This window comes from Carica papaya, chromosome 8 (genome assembly GCF_054855325.1).
Source record: "Carica papaya isolate Zhongbai chromosome 8, ASM5485532v1, whole genome shotgun sequence".
NCBI lineage: Eukaryota > Viridiplantae > Streptophyta > Magnoliopsida > Brassicales > Caricaceae > Carica > Carica papaya.
Window position 1 is genome coordinate 33,792,932 of NC_142316.1, and position 11,663 is coordinate 33,804,594.

General features: G+C 32.6%; 2 protein-coding genes across 5 annotated transcripts; both read left to right on the forward strand.

Annotated features, from left to right (window-relative positions):
- Positions 1–397: 397 nt before the first annotated feature.
- On the forward strand, positions 398–4,226 carry LOC110810588 (protein YABBY 2-like). Of its 2 annotated transcripts, XM_022036797.2 has the most exons (6): positions 400–683; positions 2,537–2,662; positions 2,830–2,923; positions 3,417–3,465; positions 3,663–3,738; positions 4,044–4,226. In XM_022036797.2, exons 1-6 carry the CDS (start codon positions 612–614, stop codon positions 4,095–4,097), a joined length of 471 nt encoding a protein of 156 aa, XP_021892489.1. In that variant the 5' UTR covers positions 400–611; the 3' UTR covers positions 4,098–4,226. The 2 variants fall into 2 exon arrangements, with proteins under 2 accessions (XP_021892490.2, XP_021892489.1); XM_022036798.2 differs by lacking the exon at positions 3,663–3,738 and having other exon boundaries at positions 398–683.
- A 710-nt stretch (positions 4,227–4,936) lies between these two features.
- LOC110810537 (dihydroneopterin aldolase 1-like) lies at positions 4,937–7,190 on the forward strand. 3 transcript variants are annotated; one of them, XM_022036719.2, is made up of 4 exons: positions 4,937–5,063; positions 5,966–6,170; positions 6,818–7,037; positions 7,121–7,190. In XM_022036719.2, exons 2-3 carry the CDS (start codon positions 5,974–5,976, stop codon positions 7,014–7,016), a joined length of 396 nt encoding a protein of 131 aa, XP_021892411.1. In that variant the 5' UTR covers positions 4,937–5,063; positions 5,966–5,973; the 3' UTR covers positions 7,017–7,037; positions 7,121–7,190. The 3 variants fall into 3 exon arrangements, with proteins under 3 accessions (XP_021892411.1, XP_021892413.1, XP_021892412.1); XM_022036721.2 differs by having other exon boundaries at positions 6,818–7,190; XM_022036720.2 differs by having other exon boundaries at positions 4,942–5,063; positions 5,945–6,170; positions 6,818–7,190.
- The last annotated feature ends 4,473 nt before the right edge of the window (positions 7,191–11,663 follow it).

The following is an 11,663-nucleotide window of genomic DNA, read 5'->3' on the forward strand; positions in this document are numbered from 1 at the left end:
TTATTTATACACACACATATATATGTATATTACCAAACTAGGTTTCTATCTGATTTAAATTAAAATTATTAGAGATAATAATTATGATTTATTATTTTAAATTCTATAATTTATTTCGAAATTAAAATTATATATATTTTAAATAGAATGATTAATTTGGCACAAATGCTAAAATTGAAAATAAAAAATGTAATTTAATATAAATATATGTGAAATTAAAAAATTATGTAAGAAAATTTTAATTTTATAATGGAAATAAATACAAAATTTATATAGAAATATAATTTTATTTAATCTTACAATTAAAATAAATTAAAAAAAAAAAAAAAAAAAACCCACTTGGATTGTTTAGTTTGAAAACACCCACCACTCATTCATCATAAATCGTACATCACTATAGTACAACACTGCTATACAACCTCCCTGCACACTCATCATTCACCACCTCTCCTCATTATGTTCCTTCTTACCCCCCCCACTACACCAATCCCAAACTTTAATTCATCCTCATAGAATTATATATATAGATATACACACACCATACATACATATATATATATATATATCATCTGATCATCTCTTCAAGATTCTTCTCTTCACGAAACTTAATCATGTCTCTGGATCACTTTGCTTCTGCTCGTCTTTGCTATGCTCACTGCAACTTCTGCAACACCATCTTAGCGGTATATACACAATTTCCAATATATATATATATTCGTTTACATGTATGTATGTGTGTGTGGGAAATCAGCTTTCATAAATTAACCCTAGTAGGCAGGAAGCTACTTCCTTCCATAGGCTTTATTAATTGTAAAGCTTTTCCCCCAACTCGGTTGACTGTACGGCTTGCTATAAGAAGATTCTTGCAGTTGTATTATTTTTTATCTTCGTGAAAGCTGGCACCAAAATATACATCAAAGATTAGGGTTTCACCTATAATGACTACTTGTTTTCTTCAATTTCACGAAGAGGGTAAGTTTCTCTCTCCCTCAAGCACCGAGCTTTTTGATCCCCCCCCCCCCATATACACATATACACCAATATTATATATGCATAACCACCTATAGGATTAGAATCTATCCATCTATGTATATATATGTGTGTGTATATGTCTATGTACTTCTGGGTCATGATGAGTTAAGTGTGAATTACTTTCACCGAAATGACAGAAGGATTCCATGGAGGTCATGACTCGTATGGGTGTGTCTGTATATATATATATATAGGAAAGGTACAAAACCTAGGGTTCTTGGGTTCTCTTCAATGTCTTGTCTTTTGACAAGTTATGATCACATCATGATGATAAAAGCTACTGTTCGTATATATGTCTTTCATCTTCTTTCTCTGATCATGATCTGTATGAAACTATATCTATCATACTTTGTTTTTACTTTTAGGTTTTTTTATTCTTTTACTGTCTCTGTCATTTTTTTTTGTCTTAATTATGATATACAGATCTTAATTAAGCTGGAATCTTGTTCTTCAATACATAGAGATACATATATATATATATATATATATGTATATGTACATATAAATTCTGTTTGATGGACATTAGTTACTGGATGGGTTTTATAAAGAAATTTACTGAAAGGTACTTCCCATTGCTTTGCTTTTCCTTTTATCGTCTGATGAAAGATGAGGACTTCTTTGAAATTTCAAGATGTTTAAAGTAATTATTTTATTAGAGAGTCAGAGATACAAACTTAAGTTACATATATTATATTTAAATATATATTTTTTAAATTTTATATCTTACATTTAACTATGATTTTTGAATTAAAATTTTGTTATATTATGTGTATTTAAAATTTTAAGAGTTGTATTAGTGTTTATATATACTTATTTATTCTACAATGTTTTGTGATAATCACAAAAATTAAAATTGAGTTTTTTAATTAATTTTTTCTTATTTTTCTTTACATTTTCAACAAAATATTATATAAAACTAACCTAATTAATGGTATCACACTAAAGCTACTTTGATTAGAGCAATGTATATCAATCTCATGAAATCATGATGAATATATATATATATATATGTATACACACACACACAGAGACATATATATACATGTATATGTATGGTGGCTGACAGATTTTTCTTTAATCATATATTGATTATGTGGTAGCTAGCTGTTTAATTTGCTCCATAGCCGTGCCTGGTGTTGTCCTCATCTTCTTGCTGGCCTTATGCTGTTCCTAGTCCTGTCCCTTTCTCTGCTAATCTGCTTTTTACAGCTTCAGACTTTCAGTGCCCATTCTTTCAGGCGCACTTACATATATATATATATATATATATATATATATTCTGTGGATATACAGATTATATACGAATTCTTGGTGATCATGGTAAATATCAGAAGCTTTATATATCAATATATATATATATACACATCTAAAAATTCAATTATAAGTGCCACATATATGTAATTAGGCGAGGATTCATCAATATCCATAGGTGTACGTATGTATAGTGTCTGTCTTTCCTTCTTATTCATTAATTATTCATACATAAATATATACATTAATGCAGGTGAGTGTTCCAAGCTATACCATGTTGAATAATGCAGTGACAATTGTGTGTGGTCATTGTGGAAAGTTGCTGTCTTTCGATGTGGGAGTTTTGCCACCAAAGCCTGCTCAGCTTCAGATTTCCAATGTCCGAAACATAGCCATTAGTTTCTATTTCAATTATTCTATATATAAATATTTATACTCTATATATATACATATATTCATCATATCATATTGTGTATGTGTGTGTATATATTGTAAGTAGTTACTAATGGATTAATATCTTGGTTTTGGGACATACTAATTCTGCAGAAACAACTGCGTGGTGAGGAGTCTGAGTCATCTTCCAGGTGTAAAAGAATTAGTTCAAAAGCTGAACATCAACCCAAAACAATCTCCCCACAAGGTCAGTAATACCATTCCATGCATCTCTCTCTCTCTCTCTCTATATGTATTTTTAATTTATAACATCATATATATATATATATATATATAATAAGCAAATATATACGTCAACAAAATAACAATATACGCTTAAGGGCTTGAAGATCATGCATGCTCTCTATCTAGATCATTATATATTGACAACTAAGTTTGATTAACTACGAACGACAAATGTTTAACCTCTATGAAGGCAAGCTATATATATATATATACGTATATATGTATGCATGTGTGTATACAGTTGCTGCAAGCATTCAATAAGAAACCTCATGACCATGTTTAATTAGTTGCTTAATCATGATTGTTCTTAATTTCGCATATATAAGAACACTTTTAGTGTCATTTTTTGCATATATATATATATGTATATATACGTATATAATAAAGATATAAATTGATTAAACTACCAATAATCTCATGATGATATTGTTAATTCTGAATTGATGATTTATCAGCCATGGAGAAGAGACAACGTGTTCCTTCAGCATACAATAGGTTCATTAAGTAAGTAACTAAATCCCTGATTAACTAATTAATTAATATCTACTCGTTAATTTAATCATGCTAATTATCTACAATTTATTTACATATACAAGAAAAAGACTTATGTATATTTCTCTTCTGCTTTCACACCGACCCATATATACATATATACATATATATACATATATATACATATATATATGTATAATCTTGAGTAGAGAGGAAATCCAGAGGATAAAAGCTAACAATCCTGACATTAGTCATAGAGAAGCTTTCAGTGCTGCAGCAAAAAATGTAAGTAATTAATTACCGTTTAATTTTAATTACGAGATCAGCATTAGGGTTCTTCTTAAACAAGATTAATCATCAAATTAATAATCAAAGTTTGACATAATTACAATTTAATATTTAATTTTATCTCGTTATAATTTGATTTATAACACTTTTTATTTGTGTTAAATATCTTTAGAGAATAAATTAAAAATGATTTCGACTAATTAATTAAATAACAAATATGCTTAGTAACATGAGTTGGTAAGAGTAATTTACTTACTAATTAATTAATTAATTAACCTGGTTAATTTTGTTTTTGATTGCAGTGGGCACATCTCCCTCGAATGTATCCTCCAATGGGGTCCCGAAATATGGTATGATGAAATTTACAAGAGCCATCGTGGGAGCTAAAGAACTTGATTATCGATAGTAATTTTTAATTTAATCAGTGAAAATATTGTAAAATAATCAACTTTCTTAAATAAATAATTAGCATTAAACTCCTATAATTAGTGCCCTAATTCACATTTAACATTCTAGGACATATAAAAATATTAATTTAATATTAGTTTTACCTACGTCATTAGCATTAAACACACGATCGATTTAAAAAATTATTGTGGTTAATTAATTAAATTAATTTACTTCAATTTTTAACTAAAATTTGATTAATTTTTCAACATAAAAAATTAATTGAATCGCAACAAACTGGTTTAATCAAATAACTTTTTAATATATAAATGATACAAAATAATACATAAAATAGTTTCGATTAGTTTGGTCGAATTTAATTTGGTTCGAGTTGAATTTTTTTTTGATTTTAAACATTTTTATGAATAAAAATTACAAGTTTTTTAAATAAAAAATAGTTTTCGAGAATAACATATCGGAATAAATTTGATCTAGATCACAAAATTTTATTCCGTAAAGTTAATAATTGGAATTTGAATTTTATATATATATATATATATATTCCATCTTCAGAAAACATAGAAGAATACAATTTTTAAAGTTGAAATTTAATTTGACACGGTAATTAATTATAAAATATGATTTATTTTAAAATAAAGTTTTTAATTATTTAAAAATATTTAAATGTCACACAGAAAGGCCCAATTGGGCTTAAAGGCCCGATTGTCAGGCCCAATTAATCATCTGCGGCCCAGTTAAGTGAATAATTATTGTGTGATTCAGACCATATTAATGGTCTATAAAAGAGCAGTCTTTATTTCCGGTCTAGTGGCGCGCCATCTTCCTCCCTTCGTTGATGGTCCTTACTAAGACACTCTGAGTATAGTGAAAAGGTCGATTGGAGGGTATTTTCGCCATCTACAACACCTCTACTGGTATCGACTTCTTCTTTTCTGCTCCCGTTTTTCTGGCGGAAGATTGCTTGTGTCTCTGCCTTCGTCGATTTTGTTGTGTTTATTTGTATTCTTTTTCGAACTTTGTTGGGATACTTGAATGTATGCGCATCATGTGCTTGATGAATTGTTTGAATGAGAACTGATCCTGCAGTTTGAATTTTGCTTCTCGCGCCATTGAATAGATAACAAGCATTAAAGTTGGGACTTGGCAGTGTTTTGACGAAACAGGGTTTAGATGTTATGAGAAATGGCTGAAGTCTAGATGCGCTTTGTAAAATTAGGATTGAAAAGAATATCAATTAGTGGATTATTGCATTAGTGTTAATTCTGGTTTCTGTTTTTCTTGGAGCATTTCAAAGAGAGAAAATCTCTTGCTGTTTATGAAAATTTGGAGAATTGGACTTATTAGTCTAGGGTTTCATTTTGCATTCTAATCTTCATCTCCTTTACACAAACTCTGCTCAGTTGCTATTGCATATTCATGGCTTTAGTTGTAAATGTAATCCTGTAAATGCGGAGTTTATGCTACTGTCAGCAACTTCATCTTTTGTTGTAAAGATTAAATCAGATTGAGTTTCGATGAAGTTTACCTCTATTTTAAAAAAATGAAGCTCAAATCAAATTTGAGCTTAGAAATACATTTATCAAATTGAGCTCGAGCTCCTAAAAAAGCCTGAAACCAACTTTGAGCCAAACTCAAGCTCAACATGGTGGGACTATCTGAGCTCAATATTGAATTTTTGTTTGAGTTTGCTTCAGGTCCAGCTCTTTTTGTAGGTAGCTCGTGTAAATTTACCAGATATTGACCACATGAAATCACTTTCACTACTCTTTGAATATTTATACACTTTTCGGTGTAGTTAATTACGGTTATTCAACAGAACCAGAAATGGAAGATTTTGAAATGCCAAGGGGAGACAAACTTATACTAAGAGGGTTGAAGTTCCATGGTTTCCATGGGGTGAAGCTTGAAGAGAGGAAGCTGGGTCAAAAGTTCTTGGTAGATGTGGATGCGTGGATGGATCTTCGGAAGGCTGGTAAATCTGATGATATTGCAGATACAGTTAGTTATACTGATATTTACCGGTGAGCAATAACACAACCGTGTCTTCCTCGTGTAAATGCTTCTATGATTCTATCTTCTCAGCCAACATTCTTTAGTTTTAGTGTTTATGAACCTTATGTTAATGTTAAATTATCTGATAATTTGTGGATTCAGAATATGATTACTGTTGTTCATTTATGAATTCAGAACATGATACATGGTTTACAAATAAAAGAGATGCTGTGTTAAGATCATTAAGTTTATCTGCATAGGTATCTGTATGTCCGTTCAATATGTTTATCCAAACAATATGTTTATGGTTTGGGTATTATTGGTTATCAGTACGAATTACAGTTTGCCTGCTATGCAGCAATGGCTACCTATCTGGGTTCAGAAGTCTGCGAAGTTGAAGAATTGTGTCTTGATTTATAGAATTCATTCAATGTAGTCTTCCATTTAGGCTACATTTGGAAGAAATAAAAAAAAAATTGTGTAGAATATATTGTAATACAATTGATTCAACTAGGAGATAACGCAAATTAGATTAAGATGATAAAAACTTCGAGTTTATAGGCAGTATGTGATGATATGTTATATGCATCTCTTTTAACTGTAAAGCCAGAAGTAATAAGTAATCTGCAAGATATGCTTTATGCCTTTCTGATGGTTTGAACTTGTGGATTAACAGTATAGCTAAGGGAGTAATGGAAGGAATACCTTATAACCTCCTAGAGTCAGCTGCTCAACTCATTGCATCAACCACTCTCAATAAGCACCCACAGGTATCTGCTGTCCGGGTCAAAGTTGGGAAACCGCACGTTGCTGTTGAGGGTTCTGTGGACTACCTCGGAGTTGAGATTATCCGATACAGAAGCAGGGATGCATAAGATTGAATTTATATATTACCCGTAAGTTGAGATGTTTAGTTATTCTTGTTGCTGTTGTTTTTGATGTTACCATGGTCATTTCTGATCACCCAATATGGGATTAGGTTTAAGATTGTCTACCTGTACCAGTTTGAAGAGACTAAAATGGATAATGGATGACAAATGAGAGGTAAATCATTTTTCTGTCTAACAAGAATACACAATGTAGAACAAATTAAAAAGAAAAATTTTAGAAAAATGAATTGTGAAGCCTAAACCCCTATTAAAGATTTCGAGCATATAGTTCAATAATGATAAAATAAATAATACTATTTTTTTTTTTAATTTAGCAGAAGCATTTAAAGTTTAAAAGTTAAATTTTTGCACGTTACTTAAAACGACTAAATATGGATTATTAGAATGTTTTGAAATTTAAACGGGAAAAATATTAACAATAAATATGATTAACCTCTACTCAAAATTGACAAAGTGAAAGAGTTAATTTTTTAACTGGTCTCTTACTGTTAAGGATCCGGGTCTTGATCATCATGATTTGAAATGGTTAATAAGAAAAATAGTGAGGTACACTATTTTAGTAAGGATATCGACATCTTACTACTGATAAGGAAAATCAAAAGGTTGTAAAAAATATAAAATGACTAATGAAGCACACTTTTAATAAAACTCAAATGTTAGTGCATTCATTACTCGTTTCATTGAAAACATTAGTATTTTTTTTTCCTAACCTATAACTTTTCAATACATTAAGATAAAAATTAGAATAATAATGTAACAGTATACATTTCAATTTGCATGTAACGTTTGACTCTTCACATCTATTTCAAGTTGGATTTCTTATTATGTCCATCGCTATCCTATTATTTTACCTTTCTTTACTCATGTCGTTGGGGGGTTCATAGGAATCTCTGTACACGTGGATATATACACTTTCTTTGTAATCAGATCGGCTGTTCCCATACTCCATCCAGTAATGGGCGTCACAACTAAAAATCGCCTAAATATTCTATTCGGTATGAACAACACTTATAAACTCCCGACCTCTCCGGTATGGGACTTTTCAGGCTCGTACGACTAAGGGTAACGTCCACGGTAGGATTCACTCTATGTATCAAGTTCGTACACTCTTTCCTATAACACCCGATAAGCCATTTCATTCAAAAACATTAATTTATGCCTACCTTTTCTTCTAAGCAACCCATACCTTGCAAATTAACAGGACAAGATTCATGCTTAGAAATTGGTAAAGAAATAAATCGTTAATTAAGAGTAAATTAAAACATCATAGGAGGATAAAACACGCACGACGCAATAACCATAATGAATAAAACCAATTCAAGCGAAATGTAAATAAGCACATAAAATCAGATAAAAATATGACAAAAATGGCATATAGGCAACACAATAACGAGAGACGAACATAAACTGACCGGTTACTAACTTCATCGAACAATCTGTATTTAATTAATCAAGGGGTCGCCAAATTATTTATAATTTTTTATTTATTATTAATTTATCTTTAATTTAACCGTAATAGGAGAAATAGTGAGAGATTCTTACACTGGATCAGTGTCAGGGCACCACCTTTTTCATTACGGTTCTCGATGGCCCTCGGTTATTAGATTTCTTGGGTTTCCTGGTCAGATTGAAAACCTACATCAAAACGACATGAAAATATGCAAGAAATGGCAAAAAAAAGGGAGGCATCTCAACACGAGTCAAGTTAGGGTTCCGACGCGACGGTGCTGCTCGTGCGCCCTCGCTTGGTCCTCTTTCTTCGACATTTCTTCCTCTCAGTCAAACCAATTTTGGCCAATTCCTAGTGAAAATTTATTTAAATCGTGGTTAGGGGGTGTTTTTCGGTGAAAAGAGGGGAAAAATAGGGTCGTACCAGTGATTTTGGGCCTCTAGTGCGGCGGCTCAGCTGAGCTTCGTCATTTCTCCCTCGCGGTTTGCGGCTTTTCCTAGTCACCCTGCATTGGAAACGTGTTAGGCGGCTAAGGGCGGAGAAACAAGAAGAACATGAAGGAAATTCAGCTTACCAGAGTGTTTTTGGTGTTCCGGCATGGTGGCGTTGGTGTTCCTCCTCCGACTGAGTCCCCTTTTGGTAGCCCTTCTTCTTCTTCTCCGGTGTCCTCATATCGGCTAGGGTTTTGGAGCGACTGAAGAGAGGTTTAAATACTTCCCCCTAATTTTGGCAGTTCGTTTGGGTCGACGTGAAGCGCTAGGAGCCATTTGATCTCACTTATTTGGAAAACGAACATGAATTGTTCGATTGAAGACATGCGGACAGTTTGATCAGTCTTATTCGAAGAATTGATCTGGGTTGTTTGTGCGGGCCGGAGTAGCCCCAAGTCGTTTGATCGACTTGACACACGGATTGCCAGCGTGGCTCCCACGTGGAGCCCTTCTCGGCTTGTCCGGCATGCGATATGCGGCGATTCATCGTGCTATTGACTGGGTGTCCACATGGTTCGTTTTTTTTTTTTGCGATTTGACCCCTACTTTCAAATTTCTTTTTCAAATATACCCTACCTTATTTACAGTTTGACTATATCTTTTGAATTTCATTTTAAAAAACACTCAAAATGTATATTTTTCAAATAAAAACAATTGAAATCAAGAACTTATATATATTTTATCATTTAAAAAAAATTAAGATTCCCATTTTGAGCCTAATTTTTGGACTCGAGATATTACATGAATTCTTTACATCATTTATTCAAGATTATCTAGGTTAATAATACTATTTTCTTTGAATTTTATTGTATTATATATTAGATTATATTATAGTAAGTTTTTATTTTCTTTTATTTCAAATTTTTAGTTCGAAATCAATTGAGTCTAAACTATTAAATTATGGTTGGTATATAAATGGAATATACTCAAATATAACATGTAACACCCGGGCCAGAAAATTTGGCCCGGGATGATTTTTCTATTTATAATATATATAAATAATTAAAAATTTTAATTTAATTTAATTTTATTTAAATTATCGAGAAAAAATAAAATATGGACGAAATTGAAAATAATTTTGAGAAAAATGAGTGAAATTTTGAGTAAGGGGAGTGTTTTTGAAAGAAAACTTAAAAACAAATGGTAAATCACAAGAAGAAAAAATTTAGCTACGTGGGATGATCCAGTCAGCAGCCAGGGAAAATCAGAGCATGCCACGTGGCAAAATACGTTGACATCGGCGCCACGCGAGAAGTCACGCAGGTGATCCGATGGTTCAGATCACGTCCCGTACGCACGGACGACTGAGATAAGTTTCTCCTTCAGATGCGATCAAACAGTCAGATTTAATTCAATCGTGCGGTCCATATTTATTTTTCAAATAAGAGGGATCCAACGAACGGGAGAGTACCACATGTCACCGTACGGACGACCCAGATCGACATAGAGATGGTATTTGAGCATCACGTTCGAGGGAACCCTAACCCTAATCGCACCAGCCCTCGCCAGAGAAGAAGAAAAATGACGGCCAGAAAAGAAACTGACTATCATCACTACCGACGCCAAAACATGTACTTTTTACTCCTTCCCACTTGGAATTCAATCTCGAGCCTCCCTGTGGCCATATCAGAGCCAAAGGATCGACAGGTGAACCGAAAACTGCGGGTAAAGTTCGGCCGAGCCGCTACGGTCAAAATCCAAAATCCTCTACGATGATTTCCTTTCCGTTTCCCGTTTCACTTGATTTTTTAACCATTAGGTTAGCAGTCTTTTTTCTGGTTAGTCGAAGAAGAACCCCAGCCGCGAAGGAGAACTGGTGGAACCGCCGCACATGGAGACTTCCCCACCGGCAAGTTTTATTTTTTTTTTATCTTTTTCGGCCAACCGAGGCTTCTTAACCCATTTTTTTGCGAGTTTACGCGTAAAACCGGTCAAAATCGACCAAAACCGACCGAAACCGACCAGGTCGAGGCAAATCACCGCCGTGGGCAGCGGAGCCGGCATCAGAGCACAGCGGTGCTGCTGTGCCAAAACCCTTAAATTTGTTAGAAGGGTTTTTAAAACTTCTGTTATGACCTTTTAGGGTATTTTTGGATACTTGATGAGTGTTTTAATTTTCACAGAAAAAATGCAGTAGACAGTATGGTATTTTAAACACCGAGGTAGAGTAAGAATTGTTCATCCTATTCTCTGTTACGTAAATTGAAACCTAATAATCGATAATACTGTATTTTATGAAAATTAGAAAACCCTAAGAATAATTATGTCACTAATGGAATTAGAACCAGTCAGTTCATATTTATGTTGGTTTACTGTTTATTTTACATGTACTGTTTAAAACGTTTACTATTATACTGTGTGAATTGAATTGATATATTTAAAGGCTCTCTCGGTTATTTGGTTTACTTCACTGCATATCCCTCATTTGTTGGTTTATTTTGCAATAAATGTTTAAATTATTTTTTCTGATGTACATATTGCCTATTTGCATGACTTACTATTGATTTGTAAATATAAGTTATTGGTATGTAACTGGTAATCGGTTTATGCTTTAAATCTATGTAAGAAATGCTTATTAGGTATCCTGAGAAATGGTGGACAGACCTGGTACATAGGGAACCCTACTGTGAAAATTGTCTCAGTTGGACGGGACTGAAAAGTTTTATACCAGAAGAGTTTGAAAAATCTAGC

Coding starts and splice junctions, on each gene's coding strand:
- LOC110810588 (XM_022036797.2), top strand. CDS start 612: ATGTCTCTGGATCACTTTGCTTCTGCTCGTCTTTGCTATGCTCACTGC. Junction 2,924..3,416: donor CAAAACAATCTCCCCACAAG/GTCAGTAATACC, acceptor ATGATTTATCAG/CCATGGAGAAGAGACAACGT. Junction 3,739..4,043: donor TCAGTGCTGCAGCAAAAAAT/GTAAGTAATTAA, acceptor TTTTGATTGCAG/TGGGCACATCTCCCTCGAAT.
- LOC110810537 (XM_022036721.2), top strand. CDS start 5,974: ATGGAAGATTTTGAAATGCCAAGGGGAGACAAACTTATACTAAGAGGG. Junction 6,171..6,817: donor AGTTATACTGATATTTACCG/GTGAGCAATAAC, acceptor GTGGATTAACAG/TATAGCTAAGGGAGTAATGG.